At 36.9% G+C, this 20921-nt stretch overlaps 1 protein-coding gene across 1 annotated transcript; it reads left to right on the top strand.

The window, feature by feature from the left end:
- Positions 1-14766: 14766 nt before the first annotated feature.
- Positions 14767-17194, top strand: LOC148696204 (uncharacterized). Its single transcript, XM_088696188.1, has 2 exons — positions 14767-16349; positions 16441-17194. Exons 1-2 carry the CDS (start codon positions 14941-14943, stop codon positions 17039-17041), a joined length of 2010 nt encoding a protein of 669 aa, XP_088552314.1. The 5' UTR covers positions 14767-14940; the 3' UTR covers positions 17042-17194.
- The last annotated feature ends 3727 nt before the right edge of the window (positions 17195-20921 follow it).

Genomic DNA, 20921 nt, shown 5'->3' with positions numbered 1-20921 from the left:
TCTAGTCCCTCTAATTAACATCACCCTTCGAAATTTGCAAATATTATATAGAACATCTACAATGGCGGAGCTAGAATTTTCATATAATGGTGTTATAAATCAACCAAAAAAGCATTATTGGACATTTCGTTGAGCACCTAGTAAACAACTACCAATTCCTGCTAACATATGCTGAAAGCTTATGCCAACATAAGTTGACAACTACTATTATTTATAGAGGCTTGTTGAGGGTGAATGCGAGATCCATCATGTAATGTTGAAGACTGTCGAGACTTGTCAACTAAGGCCTTTCATAGAGTAGATGATGCATACAATAGATTCACACACAAGAAGAGAAAAAATGAATTCAAATAAGATACAAAAAATACAAGAAGTAGAAGGCAATTGTAATTTAGTTTGCCTTTACTATTTATAGAGGTCAAATACAATACACAAACAAGTATACATTAAAGTTGTTAGGGTCAAAGACAACCAATGACCCCATAATGACTTCGCAACTACACATCCACGTCTAGCTATTTTTTTATTTTAGTTTTTGATGAAGGAAAATACATAGAAGAAGCTAGAGATATAAAAAATGATCGAAGATTATGTTTTAATTTTTGTTGATAGGCGAAGAATATGTTTGAAGAAATATATAGAGTAAAGCAATACAAAATGAAAACAAAAAATAAAAAACTATTTTGATTTTTTTTTTTTTTTTTTGGTTATCATTCATTTTTATTTATATATTCCTCTCTCTCTCCCACCCATTCTTATTTAGGGCTCGAAAAAAATCCCAAACCGTATCCAAAAAATCTCAAAATCAAACTGAAAACATCCCGAATCAGAAATTTTGAACCATTTAATACCCGATCCTGAACCGATCCCAAAAAGCTCGATACGGAATTTGGAATCTCATGTGACTTCGTTCGGAAATCCCGAACCAAATCGATAAATTTTTTAAATCAATTATATATATAATTGAATTAATAATGGCCGTTAGATTTAGTTGAGATTGAATCTCAACCGTTCGTTACTCTCTGTCACCTCACTTCCTCTGTGACTTCAAACTCTCCAATCTGTCACCTCACTTCCATAAAACTTCCTACATCTTTAGCCATCATTATTATGTCTGGAACCATAATACTTCCACCTCTTTGTTGGCACCTAGACTCTAGGCATATTGACTTTCAAACATAAAGCAAAGAGGCCTTCATAGTACAAATGACCTCTCTCTTGGTTCATACCCAGATACTCTAGCATATTCTCAACTCAGTTCATATTCTTACTCGAAGGAGGATTCTCTACCCTCTTAATCTCTTTCTTCTTCTCTCCTCTCCTATTTGAATGGTTACGGTTAAATCACGTCAACATCTTATATTGATTTTTTTATAGAGACAATAAGACAAAAAGTAATATGTGAGAAGAGGGAAGAGAATCCTACTTCCTCTCTCTCACTCTCCACCCCCCCCCTTTTCTCTCTCTCTCTCCTCTGACTCGCCCAGCTAGTCACCCCCCCCCCCCTTTTCTCTCTCTCTCTCCTCTGACTCGCCCAGCTAGTGCAGCCACCACACACCACCACCAAATGACTTCGTCGTGCAGCCACCACATCTCCACCACCACGTCACGCAGCCACCACGACTCGCTTGCTGTTTCTTTGTCTCTTGATCTCTCCCCCTCCCTTATTCTCCACCCCTGTCAGTCCATGGCGTCGAGGGAAATCTTTGCACAGAAATGATCAATCCCAAACCCTTCCAAAATTCCAAAACAATTTCGAAATTCCTGAACCAAAATTTCGGTTCGGGTTTGATTTTCAAAATCCAATCCTGAAATAGATTGGTTCAGAATTTGAATTATGTGTTTCAGTTTGGGATCCCGTCCGGAACCACCCCTCTTATCTATCCAATTCCTTCCTACATATAGCCTTACATCTCAAGCACAAACACGCAAATGTAAAAAGCAAAAGCTAAAGTTAGCAAATCAATCCCAAAAATTAAACATTAAAAATTTAATTTTAAAAGAACCAAAATCTAAAATTGTTATCAAATGGACGGTAAGTAAACCATTACAAGAAATAAGAAAAGTACCATTCAACAATTTAATTATAAAATGTTAGCTTCTCACCAAGTTCCATTTTTGAGATTAAGGATTCAACAATATTAGAATTTATTTTTATTTTTGTTAGATAAATGAAGACTTCCATTGTAATACAAGCCAAACTAAGAGCGTATTCATTTTGTTTTTGGCTTATTTTTATTTTTAATTTTGTGCTAAAGAGATGAAGAGTATGAACAAAATAAAGAAATGCAGAAAAACCAAAGCTTTGCAGAACAAAAAATGAAGGCAAAAGTAATCGAGAGAATGAGAGAGAAAGAGAAAGAAAGACTGAATATTTGGGTCTTGTATTACTGACTTGATGAATGTATTACAGGTGTATTACAGTATTCATAGAGAGTAGCTTATACTCTTTACACTTGTAACAAAACTCACTCACTCCTTTATCTCTCTAACTTCTTCGTGACAGTCTCGGTACTAGTTTGGTACTGAGGTACTTTTATAAAAAGTGGGTATCAAAAAAAGCTGAGCTCAAAAAAGGTGTTTGGTAATTACAAGTTTATTACAGTATTTATAGAGAGTAGCTTATACTCTTTACACTTGTAACAAAACTCAATTACTCCTTTCTCTCTCTAACTTCTCCGTGACAGTCTCAGTACTGGTTTGGTACTGAGATACTTTTATAAAAAGTGGGTATAAAAAAAAGCTGAGCTCAAAAAGGTATTTGGTAAACACTTAAAAACAGCTTATTTTCACAAATTTGGGTGAAAAAAAACTGAAAACGTGAAGCAGCAAAAATGAGCTTATTCTCACAGCACAGAAGAAACAGTTTTTTTTTTTTCAAAGCACAGTAATGCCAAACCAGTCCAACCTGACATTAGGGGTGGGCACGAGCTAGACCAAGGCCAAATTTGGAGGAAATGGTTCGGATTCTGAAATTTTGAGTTTTAAAACTGGACCTAACATGGCAATTTTTAAACGGACCTGGTCCACTAGTCCAATTATTTTTCTTCTTTTTAAACTGCAATGCATAACACATGCTGCAACATCACATTAGCACATAACATAGTTCACAATGGGATATGATATCCACACTCTTTTTTACTTCTCACACACCCTTTTAATTTTCAGCCGTTGGGTCAGATGTATTGAAGAAAATCAAAGGACAAAAAATAACGTGTGTGAGAAATAGAAATGAGCGTGTGGATAACACAACCTTTTCACAATAAAAGTAGCATATATTGTGGCTTCGTGCACAGTAGCACACATTACAGAATACAAAAGCACAAATTTTATCCAAATAACATCCAAATTTTGTAGTTCGAAAATCAAATTAACATCCAAAATAACATCAAATGTCCAAAGATCATGAAGAATATGAAGGGATCATTCGCTTTTAAGGGGTTGTTTGAAAATCAATTTGTTTTTATTTTTTAATTTATGAAAATTGAAAACTCTTTTGATACTATTAGTTTTCTAAAAATTGAAAATTGAAAATTGAAAGTCCCATTTTGAAAACTCAAGAAAAAAATTTGAAAAGAATAGCGTTAATGAGTTAAATTGTTAGTTGCTAAAGGATAAGGTAAGTCGGTGGGGCTCAAACCTACACCATGGTGTATCGACAAGATTGTTTTAGAGCATCTCCAATGTTGATGTCAATAGACATGGCAGTGTCAGATTTTCTCTTTTTCCAACCGATATGTTTTTTTTTTTTTTTGTTGTTATAAATGGTATTTGTAAGACCAATTTTAAAAAGAAATCAATTAAAATAAATTTTCAAGATCTATAATTTGTGCATTAATAGAATCCACACAATAAAATAATTAAAAATTATTTGACATCACATTTTCCTTTTATGTCAATCCACATTGAATTGATATATTTGCTGGAGCTTGCTCTTACTTTCAAATTTGATTACATGATATTCCACTTAGGATTTGACATCTCATTTGAAGATGGTCTTACATTGCTACGGTAAAGCATCATTTGCTTCTTTCATTTGTTTTAACTTAAAAAATTGATAGTTATCAAATGAGGTTTTAGCTTTCAATTTTCAAAAGGGTGAAAATAAAAACTGAAAATTGAAACTGAAATAATTATCAAACAGCTATTATTATTGTTATTAATTTATTAGTTCCAAAGTCGAAAAGTTATGTAAATGGTGAATTACTCTGGTAGTTATTTATGGTCATCTTCCCGAGCAGACTATGTCTCAAATTCCAAAACAACCCCTATTTAGTAAAAAGTAGTGTAGAATAATACCTGTAAAAAAATTAAATGAAAAAAGTCTGAAAGGTTATACGTACATCCACAAAATGGAGTAATTTATAGTATTGGTTCGGTATGGGATCTCAAACTGAAAATTTTTGGGACATGAATTTGAAGACTAATTCCGAATCAAAATTTTGGTACTCCCAATTTTCGGGATTCCCAAAATGTTTTCGGTATTTTGGGATGTATTGGGAATGGATTTTGAGTTTTGGGCTTTTGGGTTGAAATTTGAGATTTTTTGTTTGTGGGCTAAAATTTGGGTTTTTGGCCTGAAATTTTGTTGCCCAATTTCATATCAATTGAAATTTAGTTTTTTTTTATCTCTTACCAATTTGAAATTTAATACCAATTGAAATATCAATTCATTCATACCAAGTCAAATTGACCTTCCAAAGTTCCGAACTATTTAATTTCATACTTCTATTTCTAATATTAGTCTACTATCATACTACTTAAATTCAATATTCAACATGCATGCAACCAAACCAAATATATATATACACACACACACACACACACACACATATACATATATACATTTTTGGTTTAGTTCGAGATTCTTGAACCATGAACATGTACTCCCGATTCTTGTATTGAAAAGTTTGGGATCAGTTTAGTATGGATCTCAAAAATTTAGGTATTATAGGTTTGGGTTTTTCTGTATGGGATCAGGATTTTTTGGTTTGGGGTTTTCGGGAAAATTTTCCAGCCCTAGTAATTTATGTCCTTATGATGCTACTAAAGCCACAATTGACTACCATATAACAAGAATTTTTTTTTTTTTGAGTACATCAATATATTTTTACACTAAGGGGAAGGGAAGTTCAGCTAAGCCACACAATGGGCAACCTAATTTGGTATTAAATTCACCATCTACGAGATTCAAACCTAAGACCTCTCACTTCAAGTGAAGAGGACCTCTTACTTCAAGTGAAGATGAATACCATCAGACCATAGTACAGAGTAGCTAAAACAAGATATTAAGTTATCATAAACAAGGTTACATAAAATGGTCTAAATACAAAGTTAAGTACCAATAAAACAGATAAACGAGCTTTAAATACATAGTTAAGCACCAATAAAAGAAATGAACTAGCCATAGGAACCCTAGCTACTCCTCCACCGCAAAAAGCATCAATAAAAGGGATGGACTAGCCATAGGATCCAAAACTAAATAAACCATACGAACCCTAGCTACTCCTCCACCGCATAAAGCGTTATCGCCACATCAACAATCAAGGAAGAGGCAAAGAACAAGCCTCGGAAAGAGATCTATAGAGGATGGGGTGGGAGCTTCATACTCAAGCCAACCTGCATCATTCTCAATCTATCAAAGAAATGATCAAAATTGGATTGGATTGGATTAATTGGATTGGATCCTAGAACACATGTATATATCAAATTGGATTGGATTCTAACAATATGTAGACTGTATTCTACAGCAAAATCTTACATCAGAAATCTATTTTTGATTGATCAAATGAAAATTTGGTTAAATGTGACAGTTTGAACCAACTAACACCCCTATTAGATAGGCGCATCAATATCATTGCATTGGATTACTATTATATATTTGTAATTAGATAAATGTGTTAGACAAATAAGGAATATGGTTGGAGTCCTTGTGTAATTGTATATAATATTATTATTGGAAGAATAAGCCGTCCTACAGCCGTCCTACCTTGTCCTACCTACACACTAGCCGTCCTACAGCCGTCAAGCCGTCCTACAGCCGTCCTACCTTGTCCTACCTACACACTAGGACGGCTACCTTGTCCTCTACAGCCGTCCTACCTTGTCCTACCTACACACTAGGACGGGTATCTTGTCTTACCTACACATTTGTATCATGTATATATATCCTTGTAATCTTGTAGAGAAAGATAATGAAAAAATAAGCATTCTCTTCCATTTGCATTCTCTTCCATAAGCATTCTCTTCCATTTGCATTCTCTTCCATTTTTCCACATTCACGTATCAATAACAAATATATTTTTTTAGCCTACATACCTTTTTCTACATGGCATACAGAGCAGGTTTATAACCCTAGCCCTAATTTTTTTTTCGGCAGCTTTCTCTGCCGTTCCCATGGCTGTTCGTGGCCCGTCCCGTCCTTCCTCTGCTCGTCCTCCCCTCCACTGCACCTACTGCAATTTTGATTATCATACCCGAGACACCTGCCATACACTTCATGGCTATCCCGTTGGCCATCCCCTCCATGGCCAACCGTGGTGACCACCGCGCCGTGCCACTGCTTCCAGTTCTTCCCGCAGTCATGCACCTTCCAGTCCTCCCCGGCAGCCACGGTTTTCTGCTTCCCGGCCCCATAATTTCACCCAGGCTCATCACGTGCAAGGCACCCAGGCCCCCGCCTCCTCTTCTACTCCAGCGATCCACCAAGTGCACGGGACCCAGCCCACTTTGCATGACTTGCAGCTTGCCATGCCTAACCTCTCTGCCGAGCAGCACTCCCGTGTTCTAGCTGCTCTACGTGACACCACCACCCCTCCTCAGGCCAATGCCGTGCTCACTACTGATTTTGCCCAAGGTTTGTTACCTGTCACCTCTCGTCATGGTCAATGGATTCTTGACAGTGGTGCTACGGATCATATTACTTCTTCCGCTTCATGTTTGGTTAATCGTTCTCCTTCACATTTGCCGCCTGTTTCTTTGCCTAGTGGTGTTTCCGCTCCCATTACTTTTACCGGCACTCTTCCTTTAAATTCCTCAGTTACTTTGAAGGATGTTTTATGTGTCCCTAATTTCCGAGTGGACCTTTTATCGGTTGGTAAACTTACAGATGGATTATCGTGTTCCATAACATTCTTTCCTTCTTGGTGTGTTTTGCAGGACTTGGTTTCGAAGGCGATGATTGGTGTGGGTAAGCGACGTGGCGATCTGTATTACCTTGTGGCCCTTACCTCTTTTCTCCCCACCCGTCAACCTCTCTGCAACATCATTACCATCCCCTCCTCCCTCTGGCATAGGCGTCTAGGTCACCTCTCCTCCACTCGTTTGCAAGCTTTAGCATCTAGCTCTCTTAATTGTACTTTTGATTCTAGTCATATTTGTGATGTTTGTCCGTTGGCAAAACAAACTCGTCAACCTTTTCTTTTGAGTTCAATTTCATCAACTTTCCCTTTTGCTTTAATTCATTGTGATATTTGGGGCCCGAATCGTCAATCTTCTCTTTCTGGTGCTCATTATTTCTTAACCATTGTGGATGATTTTTCTCTCGCTTTACGTGGGTCTTCCTCATGAAACATAAATCCGACACTCAACAATTAATTAAGGATTTTTTTGCTTATGTCACTACCCAATTCCGCACTACCATCCAATGCATTCGTACTGACAATGGTGGTGAATTTTTATCTCTTTGTAGTTTTTTCTCTGATCATGGGGTGCTTTTACAAACTTCTTGTGTTTATACCCCCCAACAAAATGGCATTGTTGAAAGAAAACATCGTCATCTTCTTGAAACCGCTCGCACCCTTCGTTTTCAATCCCATCTTCCTATCAAGTTTTGGGGGGAATGTGTTCTTACCGCTACTTATCTCATCAATCGTCTCCCTACCCGTCTTCTCCATCATAAATCCCCATTTGAGGTTCTCTTTTCGAAAACCTCATCTTATGACCACTTCCGCGTCTTTGGTTGTCTGGCATATGCCACCTCTGTCACTCCCACCACCAAATTTTCCCCTCGGGCTCATCGTTGCATTTTTCTCGGTTATCCTCATGGACAAAAGGCCTATACCCTTTACGATCTCGACAATCACCGCATTTTCACTAGTCGAGACGTCATCTTTCACGAAAGTACTTTCCCTTATGCCGTTTCTCACCCTCTTATCCCATCCTCTTCGCCTACACTACCCATCCCACCCCCTCTGGACTTTACATATAACCCACCCTTTCCTGCCCCGACGCCTCACCCTCCTTCACCTTTCTCCCCTTCCACGCCTCCCACAGATTCCCTTGCTGCCCCATTACCCGTTCCTCCCCATGCCCCTGCCCTCTCGGCATCCCCTCCTTCCCCCCCCCCCCCCGCGGCTACTTCCTTATCTTTCACCCTTTTACCCACGGACATCCCTACCCCCCTCCCCCCACTACCTACCAATCCTCCCCTTCCCCACACCTCTTCCCGTGCCCATAAACCTCCATCCTATTTAAAAGACTACGTTTGCTCGCAGATGATTCTGCCATCCCACCCATCTTTGACTTCGCAACCCGGTTCTACACAAGGTACGCGATATCCACTTTGTAATTTTCTCTCTTATCACCGTTACTCTCCCAGGCATTTTTCTTACATTAACTCTGTCAGTCGGACTGTGGAGCCTTCCTCTTTTACCGAGGCTGCCACTGACCCCAATTGGCAACGTGCTATGACTGAGGAGCTTCAAACTTTACATGCTAATGGTACTTGGACTTTAACTTCCTTGCCCCCTGGCAAAATTCCCATTGGTTGTAAATGGGTGTACAAACTCAAGCACAATTCCTACGGCTCTGTTGATCGCTACAAAGCTCGTTTGGTTGCTAAAGGCTTCACTCAGGCTGAAGGTATTGATTATCATGACACTTTTTCTCCTACTGCTAAGATGATTACGGTGCGTTGTCTTCTTGCTCTTGCTGCTAGTCAGTCTTGGTCTCTTCATCAGCTTGATGTTAATAATGCTTTTTTACATGGTGACTTACATGAAGAAATCCATATGTCTCCTCCTCCTGGTCTTCGGCGACAGGGGGAAAATCTTGTGTGTCGCCTTCACAAGTCACTTTATGGTCTTAAGCAGGCTTCTCGCCAATGGTTTGCCAAATTCACTAGTGCCATCATTTCTGTCGGTTTTCAACAATCCAAAGCTGACTATTCATTGTTCACTAAAAAGTCTGGTATTTCTTTCACAGCTTTGCTCATTTATGTGGATGATATTGTGATTACAGGCAATGATGCTAGTGCCATTAATTCTCTGAAGTCTTTTCTCCGTGATCATTTTCGGATAAAAGACCTTGGTGATTTAAAATATTTTTTGGGTATTGAGGTTTCTCGTTCCAAACAAGGGATTTATATTTCTCAACGCAAGTATGCATTAGAGATTCTCAAGGACTATGGTTTTTTGGGAGCACGACCCATTGCTTTTCCTATGGATGACACAAAATTATCTGATAAAGGAGAACTTCTCAAGGATCCTGAAAAGTATCGACGATTAGTAGGTCGGTTAATATATCTCACTATCACTCGGCCGGATATCACCTATTCTGTGCATGTTCTAAGCCGTTTTATGCACGAGCCAAGGATATCTCATATGGATGCTGCGCTTCGTATTGTTCGTTATTTGAAGGCTACTCTAGGTCAAGGTTTATTATTTCGTTCTGACAACCAGACCAAGTTAACTGCGTTTTTGTGATTCTGATTGGGCAGGTTGCCCTATCACTCGCCGTTCCACTACTGGGTATTGTGTATTCTTGGGCGGTTCTTTGATTTCTTGGCGGACGAAACGACAGAAAACCGTTTCGCTCTCTTCAGCAGAGGCGGAATATAGAGCCATGACAGGTGCTTGTTGCGAGATAGTTTGGCTTCGTTTTTTGTTGAAGGATTTGAACATTCCTTTGGATGGTCCTTCCATTTTATTTTGTGATAATCAAGCAGCGTTACATATAGCTGCCAATCCTGTTTTTCATGAACGAACTCGTCACATTGAGATGGATTGTCACTTTATATGAGATAAGATTGTAGATGGCACAATAGAGACCAAGCATGTGGGTACGGCACAACAGTTGGCAGACTTGTTTACCAAACCTCTTGGGAAAGAAAAGTTTTCGGGTATGTTACGCAAGTTGGGAGTTCTTGACATCCACTCTCCAACTTGAGGGGGAGTGTTAGACAAATAAGGAATATGGTTGGAGTCCTTGTGTAATTGTATATAATATTATTATTGGAAGAATAAGTCGTCCTATAGCCGTCAAGTCGTCCTACAGCCGTCCTACCTACACACTAGCCGTCCTACAGCCGTCAAGCCGTCCTACCTTGTCCTCTATAGCCGTCCTACCTTGTCCTACCTCCACACTAGGACGGCTACCTTGTCCTACCTACACATTTGTATCATGTATATATATCCTTGTAATCTTGTAGAGAAAGATAATGAAAAAATAAGCATTCTCTTCCATTTGCATTCTCTTCCATAAGCATTCTCTTCCATTTGCAGTCTCTTCCATTTTTCCACATTCACGTATCAATAGCAAATATATTTTTTAGCCTACATACCTTTTTCTACAGAATGTGATACTCTATATGCTACACAAATTTCAAAATTTATATATTCATCCAGTGACAATGAATAACCTCCTTAATCCCTAGTCAATATTCCACATAAACTTTCTAGCCTTTCGTAGGTGACTGATATAAAAAGGGGAAAGAATTCATGCTGATTTCAACTGACGAAGAGGAAATGCAAAAAAATAAGCCTTGCCATTGTATCAACCTAGCAGATATCCAAAAGGAAACTGTTTCACGTCCTTCGGTTCTTGTTCTAAAATTTCTTTCACATAGTGAAACGGAGAAAAGAGTAAACTTTCTATCAATCTTTCATATGAACACATAACATGATGACAAACAATTCAAGTCCAATAAATTTCCGGAATAGGACTGATGAGACGAGTGCACCAAGCAAACCCGCAAAAATTGAACTACATTCGTACTCTCTCCTCCGTGTGTGTGTGTGTTTTTTTATCACGCAGCAGCATGTGGTACGTGTCCTACAAGTCACAGTAACAATTCCAATAGGATAGGGTTTTGTATTAAAGTTTTAGAGAGATGAGGTCCCAGTTCACTACTAATAGTATTGATATTAGGGAATTTTTATGAAAAGGGTTTGGACTGAGTTTATTTTAATCAACAATAATGCTATAACTTTATTTAATGAAAAAAATTAAATGTTAATGAAAAACCCTTAAATTTTAATAAAAATGACAAAAGAACTTAAATTTTAATGAAAATGACACAATTTTAACATTAAAAAAAAAAAAAAAAAACCTGATGTGTGGACCCTATGCATCCATCACAGACACTATTTATGAAACTGAACGGTAGTACAATATTTATTAGTCCAATTTTATAAATAGTGTCTAGTTCTTGGTCCACTTTCATAAATAGTGTCTAGTTCTTGTTCATGTTTCATACATAGTGCCTAGTTATTGGGTCCAGTTTTTATAAATAATGTATATTAATTGGTACAGTTTCATAAATAGTATCTCTTTCTTGCTTCAGTTTCATAAATAGTGCCTATAGTTATTGATCCACTTTCATAAGTAGTGCCTAGTTCTTAGTCATGTTTCATAAAAATTGCTTTTTTTTTTTTTTTTTTTAAGGAAACCTCAATGGTAAAAGGGAATTTTATTGATATGAAAAAAAGAAGTGACAACTAGTCAAGGGGGAACAAAAACCTTACCCCTCATTTAAACAAGAAAACCAAAATACAAGAAAAGAGGGGGGGACATAAACCTTACCCTTCTTGAAAAAGAAAATACAAGAAAGGAGGAAGGAAATAAACCTTACCCCTTTGGGAAAAGAAAATACAAGTGATATAGGGGTCATAAAATCAATCCCATCTAAAATAAAGCCTAAAAAGTTACCTGCAAGATAAGCTACAAAACAGAAAGGAAAACATAAAAGGATTAGTAAAAAAGAAAATCACACATCAAGAAAGGGAGATAAACATGTAAGTTGGCATGCCTAAGAAGTTTGAATGTAGAAAAGGAAGAATCTCTATAGGAGGAGTTGCATGTCAAACAAAAGAAGACGAAAGAAGCCTAAATTGGACAATTTCTCACCAATGACATTCCCTTCTCAAAATGTATGAGAGCAACGGAAATCCACGTGCTATAATCGTGAAATACAATTTTTTCAACGAGTTCAGAGTGATCAAGGAGGAGAAAGAGATCCAAAAGCAAAGCAAGATGTCACACTAGAAGAGTTACCTTCAAGCCATAAATTTTGCCAACCTCGCGCAAGAGTCAACTCCACAACAAGGATGACAACATGAAGTTTTGCATAGAAAGAAGTATGATGCCCTAAACTCAAGGAGAAACCACAGAGAAAATAACTCGTAGAATCTCGAAAAACCCCACCACAAGCCGCAGGACCTGGGTTACCTTTAGCTAGGCCATCCGTATTCACTTTGACCTAAGGAAATGGAGGGAGATGCCAAGAACAGGAACTATAGAAGGAGCTTTACAAGACTCAGCTAAGATTCCAAAGGATACTAAAAGCTGCTTATCCAAAATACCACGTACATGACCAAGAGTGAAAACTCCAATCTACCTAATCCAAGACAAAGTAGAGCAACAAATGTGTGGAAGTGAAGGAGGCACACTTTCAAACTTCACCTTATTACACATCTTCCAAATAGCCATTAATAAGAAAAATAATGATGGTATCAAGACATTGCGAAGCTGCGAAGAAAATCATTTTGACACAAAATCAAGCCATAAATCTGAGAATGAGCCTGAAAGTGGAAGAATAGTTCCAAATTGAGTAGCAAGCCATAACAAAGTATGTTGTGCAAATTCACAACTAAAAAATAAGTGTTTAATAGATTCAAAATTATTGTAACATAGTTGGCATATTGGAACCAAAGGAATGCGCCGTCTTTGAAGTTGATCCTCCGTTAGGAGCTTATTGAAAAGTATCCTCCAAACTTAAATGGAGTAACGCAGTGGAATGAAAGAACGCCAAATAATGGAAGCCCAACTTTTAATAGGAAATCGACAATGAACAATTTCATAGCCATCAGAAAGTGAAAATACTCCAGATGTAGAAGCTTCCCAAACTAATATATCGTTTTCCTCATCGATTGGAAGTGGCACCTTTAAAATATATTAGGCAAATCTGGAAAAGTATTAGAAAAAAAGGAAGGATTAACCCATTTTCCTCCACATATAATGTCTGAGACCATAGTGCAAGACAAATAAGAAGCAAGCTCAATAGCACCAACGACCTCTACAATAGGTGTATCCAACCACTTATCAACCCAAAGAGAAGTACTAGAACCATTCCCAATCACCCATTGACAGTTTTGAAACAAGATAGGGATAATAGATTCAATATCAGGCCATATAGATGATCGTTTGTAACAAGTAGAGTATAAACGACCATGTACCTGAAATCGCCCTCGAAAATAAACGCTCCATAAAGAATCAGAAGTAATAACAACTCATCCAAGCTTTAAAAGAGCCGCAGTATTTAGAGAGCAAAGATCACGTAATCCTAAACCACCCTCATTTTTTGGTGCACAAATCTGAGACCAAGAAACTGTGACAATTTTCTTTGAAGTCTCGTCACCGGACCTTATAAAATTCCGAGCACATCATGAAAGAGACCTCAACAACGAAAAAGGCCATGGATAAACAAAGAAACTATGCAAAAGCTTACTTTGGAAAACTGATTGAATAAGTTGAACTCTTCGGACCATTGTTAAAAGTTTCCCTTTCCAACCTGTTAACTTAGCTTTAGCTTTATCTGCCAAAGCCTGAAGACGACACCTCCTAGGCTTGCCACGAAAAATTGAAACACCTAAATAGACAAATGGTACTTTACCTATGATGCATGGACACGGGTAACAGCCAGCGTATCCCGTATCTGACACGCAGGGATACAGATACGCATAGGATACTTGTGGATACGAGCCCGATACGTATCGGAATGAAGGGATACGTTATTTATTGATGAGATACGCGTATCATACTGTCGAGATACGCGTATCACACTTTTCGGATACGTTTTCAACTAAATCAGAGGATAATCCAACTAAATCAGAGGATAATCAGAAGAAAAAAAATAAAAAATAAATCAAGAAATCCGCATAGAATCGTGATTGATTCCAATTAGCTAAACTGAAACGATTGTTTGGCTAAAACCCAAAACGATTTTGGGTATAAAATAATGATTTACCTATTTTTCTTCACTTGAACCTCAAAAATCAGAATTCAAAAATCAGACTTGTCGTCTGCAACTGCTCCGTCGTCTCCGTCCAACTGCTCCGTCGTCTCCGTCCAACTGCTTCGTCGTCTCCATAGTCTCCGTCTGCAACTGCTGGTAAGAGCTTTCGACTTCGTTTTCACTATGTTAATTTTGAAGCTCAATCTGGTTCCCAGAAGCAGAACCCGGATCTGCAGCTGAAAGGAAAGCTTGCTTTCCTGTTTTTAATTTCGAAGTTAAAAGGCTATTGCTTTGACTGATTCAATGTGTAGATTGGAAAAAGCGCTTTTGCTTTTTGTATATAATATATTAATATTATTATTGGGAGAAGTTGCTTATATTCTTTTGCTCTTTGTATATAATATAATAAAAAGAGCCTCCATATATCCTTACGCCAACATTTTTCTATTGGAATAGCCTTTCATGATATTTAGATTATAATACATTGTTCTACATATTATTGTACTTTCATGATATTTAGCTTAATCTGTTATGTAAATTGGGAATACAGTGTTCTAGATATTTAGATTATAATATTTTATGTATATGCTTTCATGATGCATTTTTTATTTCTTAAGTTAATATAAATTTTTCATGTATTAGTCTTTGTCTATACGATTATACGATGAATTGACTTTTATTGTTTATATGTTTGTTAATTTAGGAAAATGAATCACCCTAATAATCATGTGAATGATAATGCTAATCTGGATGAGATTGTTGAAAATTATAATGCTCCGCTATGGAAGTATGTCAAAAAGCTCGAAAAAGTGGGAAATAGAGGAGGAGGAAATACTAAATTTGAGTGCAATTATTGTCAAAAAACTTATAAAGGATCCTACTCTAGGGTCAAGTTTCATTTGTTAAAAATGTCTGGAAATGGGATCGTGCCTTGCAACAAGGTTACTGATGAAACTCTTGCGGAAATGAATAAGTTAGTTCGAGAGTGTGAATACAAGTTGAAGAATTCTGCTCCTAAACATGTTTTGTTGCCCAATACTGGTTCATTCTGTTATGATCTACCTGAAGCAAATCTTGATCCAAAGAAGAGAAAGGGAATAAGTGGGCCTCTTAGTAAAGCTTTTAACAAGGAGGCTCGAGATCAATGTGATGCCGAAGTTGCAAGGATGTTTTATACAAGTGGCTTATCATTTAACCTTGCAAGAAATCCGCACTATCGGAACTCATATGTTCGTGCTTCTACACTTCCAGGGTATGTTCCACCAGGTTACAATGCACTAAGAACTACTCTTCTACAACAAGAGAAGAGTCACATTGAGCGGTGCCTCCAACCAATCAAGCGCACATGGAGCACTAAAGGTGTAAGTGTTTGCAGTGATGGGTGGACAGATGCTCAAAGGAGACCACTTATTAATATTATGGCAGCTTGTGAAAGTGGGCCAATGTTCTTGAGAGCAATTGATTATGAAGGTGAATACAAAGACAAGCATTGTATTGCCAACTTTCTTACAGAAGCTATTAAAGAAATTGGTCATGAAAATGTTGTTCAAGTGATCACTGATAATGCCCCTGTTTGTAAAGCTGCTGGGTTACTTATTGAGGCCCACTATCCCCATATCTTTTGGACACCCTGTGTTGTTCACACTCTTAATCTTGCTTTGAAGAGTATATGTACTCCGAAACAAACAGAAGTTTCCTACGATGACTGCAATTGGATTTCAACTATTGCTAGTGATGCTTGGTCCATAAAAAATTTCATTATGAACCATAGCATGAATTGGGCTTTGTACAAAGAAGATGATTTGGTTAAAGCAATGATGGTGAAGCAAAAGATATTGGATGAGGATTTTTGGGAGAAGATTGATTATATTCTTTTCTTTACAGCTCCAATATATGAGGTTATTAGAATGGTTGACACAGATAAACCTTGTCTTCACTTGGTGTATGAGTGGTGGGATGCTATGATTGAAAAGGTGAAAGCTGCTATATACAGGAATGAGCGCAAGGCATTACATGAAAAAAGCAGCTTTTTTGATGCGGTGTATCGCATTTTATTGGAGCGATGGACTAAAAGTAGCACACCACTTCATTGTTTGGCACATTCATTAAATCCAAGGTAATGATTTTGCTAACTTACTTATAAATTCTTCTAGATTAATTTTTAGCTTTATGAGTACATTTTTAAACTGTTATTTCTTTTATTTTAGGTATTATAGTTCAGAATGGCTCCAAGAAGACCCTAGTCGTCTTGCTCCACACCGAGATGTTGAACTTACAATTGAAAGGAAACAGTGCTTTGAGAGATACTTTTCCAATGAGGAAATTAGAAGAAATATCAATGTGGAGTATGCCTCTTTCTCTATGTGCTTGAATGACTTTGGAGCTATTGATTCTATGAATGATAGATTTCATTTGGAACCAGTGATGTGGTGGATTGTCCATGGAGCTTCTACACCTAGTCTCCAATCCATAGCATTGAAGCTACTTGGACAACCTTGTTCCTCCTCTTGTTGTGACCGAAATTGGAGCACTTATAGTTTTGTTCACTCTTTAAGAAGGAACAAGATTACACCACAAAGAGCTGAGGATTTGGTATTTGTGCATAATAATCTTCGTCTTTTATCAAGGAATAGCTCAACCTACAAGGAAGGTATTACTCAATTGTGGGATGTTGGAGGAGATGGCTTTGAAAACTTGGGTGAAGAAAGTGTCGGGATGCTTGAAATAGCTAACCTTTCACTTGATGAACCGTCATTGGAGACTACTTTAGTTACTGGAGGAGACATCATGAATGTGGAAGTTGAATGAGACTTTGCTTTTTTTAATTTTTGTTTGGATTTTCATTTTAATTTTTCAAGTTTGAAGACTAATTGCTTGTTGGATGGACTGTCTTTCTAACTGTTAGGAGTTTATTGAAATAAATTTAAACTTGAGTAATAAATTTGAATGTTTATTTTATAATATTTTAGATATATTTATTTATTTATATATATTTTTAATTGCCGTATCCTTGACGTATCGTGTCTTCATTTTTAGAAATTTGACGTGTCCCCGTGTCGTATCGTATCGTATCGCCGTATCCGTATCCGTGTCCATGCATCCTAGTACTTTACCTTCTTTGAATCCCAAGTATCGCTCGACCATAACTTTGCGATGCCTTTAAGTTGAGCCCAAGTATAAAGTACTTTTATCCTTATTGATATATTGACTAGGGGCCCTACTATATCTGTCTAAGAAACCTTGCAGATTACACAGAGTGACAACATTACTTCTACAGAAAATGAAGAGAACATCTGCATAAAGAACATGAAAAAGAGAAATACAACCTCTTGGAGCAAAAAATGGCTTTGTAAGCCCATCAAGTTGGAGCCGACTCAAACCTCTGGATAAAGCTTCCTCAGCTACGTAGAAAAGCAACGGAAAGAGAGGATCCTCTTGCCGCACTCCCTGAGAACAAGAGAAAAGGCCACGCGGGGAACCATTAATTAAGATGGACAATTTAGCAGATCTCAAGATGGTAGAAACCCAGTCCACAAAACAATTGGAGAAACCAAAATTAGTAAGCACCCACAATAGGAAAGACCAATTTAAATCAACTTTAACTCCAATGTTACCACCACGAGATTTTTTGTCAAGCACATTGAAGCATTCTGAAGCTAGGCTAATACAATCTGTGATACGTCACCCAGGTATAAAAGCCGCTTGTTGTGAGAAATAATGCAACATGAGAAAGACGAATTGCCAAAATTGTAGGTATAATCTTGAAAAGAAAATTTGCCAAGGCAATAGGTCTAAATTGGGTAATCAATATAGTTCATTCTACCTTCGGTGTTAGCACCAAGAAATTATTATTGGCATTAGGGTATAACCAATTTGACTCAAAGAATTGTTTCACAAATTGAACAACATCATAGCCAACAATATCCCAACAATGATGATAGAAAAAACTTGGAAAACCATCTGGCCCAAGCACACTAGAAGCACTTAAGGAGAAAATTACCTCTTTGATTTCCTCATCAGTAGGCAATGCAAATAAAAGATCATTTTCCGAATTAGTGACCATAGGCTGAATAACCTCACAAACCTCATCAATACCTGAAGAAGTAACAGAAGAACCAAAACAAAGTCTTATAAAAATTAACAATATGGTACGTTCTCAATAACCAGCGGATCAGTAAGAATATTATTTTCATCTTGGACATAACTAATACGAGAGCTAGAGGATTTGATGCTTGCATAGGCATGAAAAAAAAAAAAAAGAAGAATTTCGATCCCCTTCAGTCAACCATTTAACACGAGCTCTATCTTTCCAAAAGGCCTCCTGCATTTGCATTTTGAGAGACTCCATTACTGTATCCTTGGCAACAATCTGCTCTTCAAAAAGAACGTCATTGATACCCTCATTTGAAATTCGCTATTGAATCATAGAGAGATTATGACAAGCATCAATCACTCTATTATGAACATCACCAAGAACAGAAGAATTCCATTGGCGCAAACAAACTTTTAGAGCTTTCAATTTTTGCAGCATGATAAACATAGGGCAACTGTAGACAACTGTATTCAACCAACATTGAGTAACAGTTTCCCGAAAAGATGGATGTTAAACCCACTTTGATTGAAAACGAAAAGGACGAGGACCACTGCTCAAAATTCTTGAAGCAGAAAAAATAAGAGGATTATGATCAGAAACTACCTTTGGCAAGACTATGCAATTAGAGTGAGTCCATGAATCAAACCAACTTATATCATACAAAGAACGATCTAGCCTCCTTTCTGAGCGACCACGAAACCCCCAACCATTGGACCATGTAAAAGCTTCGGAGAGCAACTAGAGTGCCACAGAAAGCACGAAAATACGAGAGAAAAACTCAAATTCAAAACCACCACAATGGAAATCGAAAAGGGAAGCCAAAATAATCACCAAAGTGGGAATCAACGAGGCCTTTCAAAGAGAACCCAACCAAGATGCAAAGGCTCTGGTAGACGCAACGAAGACGATGCCAGAACACTCAACAATGCTGATGTCGGTAGCAAGATGCTGCCCCCGGCCGGTTGTCGACAAAACTCTATTTCTTACTCCAGTTTCATAAATAATGTATAGTCCAATTTCACAAATAGTTTCCACCTATTGGTTTAGTTGTGGAAATAGTGCCTAATTCTTTGTTTCATTTCATAAATAGTGTCTACTTATTGGTCTAGTTTCATAAATAGTGTCTATTTATTGATCTAGTTTCATAAATAATGTCTACTTATTGATCAAGTTTTATGAATAGTGTTTAATTCTTGGTTCAGTTTCATAAGGTTTGAAACTTAGTCCCTTTTTGGTTTTGTAAAAGCACCCATTACGCCAAAAACGATGAACCTAAAGGTGATCCTTTAGATCAAAACCTTGAAAAGATTATGTTCTCAATAATTATATTTAAAAAGCTATTTTCAATTACCAAATTAAAATTTCCTCACATTTTTTTACATACCTACAAAATTTAGCTCTTCATCCAATTTATTGAGCTTAAGTGAGAAATTTTTCCTTGTACCCGTAACACAAATGGTACAGCACATGTTATTATATAAGTGGAATTTTATTTTTTATGTTATTAATTTTTTAACATAAGAATATCACAAATTGTATAGAGACACGTGGTGTACCACTCCCTGTTCCGGACACATTGAAAAATCTTTCTTCATCTTGACTACTATTGAAAAACAACACCACAAAAATTGAAGTCTTTTCTTATTCTAAGCCAAAAAATAAAATTAAAAAAAAAATCTATTAAGCTAACTAACAATGGGACAAAAAAGTGCAGTGTGGAAAAAAGGGGGCGCGGGTGGGGACGCGTCCAGAGCAAGTTGGCTTTTTTATGTTTTTTTTTATTTTATTCTTTTGTTTCTTATTATTAAATAAAAGTTAGAGGATAATTTTTTATTAAAATGAAAAAATTTGAAGTTTTTTTCTTAGTTTTCTTTTGATTTTATCTCCACTTAATCAATCAAGAAATTAATATGTGTAGGGTTTTTATGCAAAAAAAGTACATCGATGTACTTAAAAGTAAAACTATTTGATATAGGTTGTAATTTGTTCTGTGAGATGATCGATGTGAGACTTTGTGTTTTATTCAACACTAGATGCTCCTTTATTAGTCCTGGAACCTCGCTCACTGATCAGTTTCTTATTCCATTTGTTCTCATCCTCTTGCTTCAATTCTATGTTCCATATCAATCGGAGACCCATACGCACCGAAATTTCTTAAATAAAAAAAAAAGTTTTTAGCCAAAATGATTCATAAAATTTGCATAACTCCTTACTTTAGTCTCTGAAATTTGAAATCGATATAATTGGTCCCTGAATTTGTCCACAATCAATCATTTTGGTCATTCCACAAAAAGTCTTCACAAAATAAGAATAAAATGACAAAAATACCCTCAATTTTTGTCAAATCATTTTAGCTATTGTTTATTAAATTAAGGGTAATTTTATCATTTTGATCCTTATTTAACATAATTTTTCACCGAATGGCCAAAATGATTGATGATGAACAATCTCAGAGACCATTTCTATTGATTTCAAATCTCAGATATCAAAGTGAGGAGTCAGACAAATCTCAAAGACCATTTTAGCTAAAAAGCCATTAAAAAATTATATGTATTGGATTCTACCGTTCATTTCTGACTTACTTAGTCGCCTTAC

The sequence above is a fragment of the Pyrus communis genome, chromosome 6 (genome assembly GCF_041283825.1).
Source record: "Pyrus communis isolate YQ-2024b chromosome 6, ASM4128382v1, whole genome shotgun sequence".
NCBI classification, from domain to species: domain Eukaryota; kingdom Viridiplantae; phylum Streptophyta; class Magnoliopsida; order Rosales; family Rosaceae; genus Pyrus; species Pyrus communis.
The sequence above is the reverse complement of the archived record's forward strand: the minus strand, read 5'-3'. Positions and strand labels throughout refer to the sequence as shown.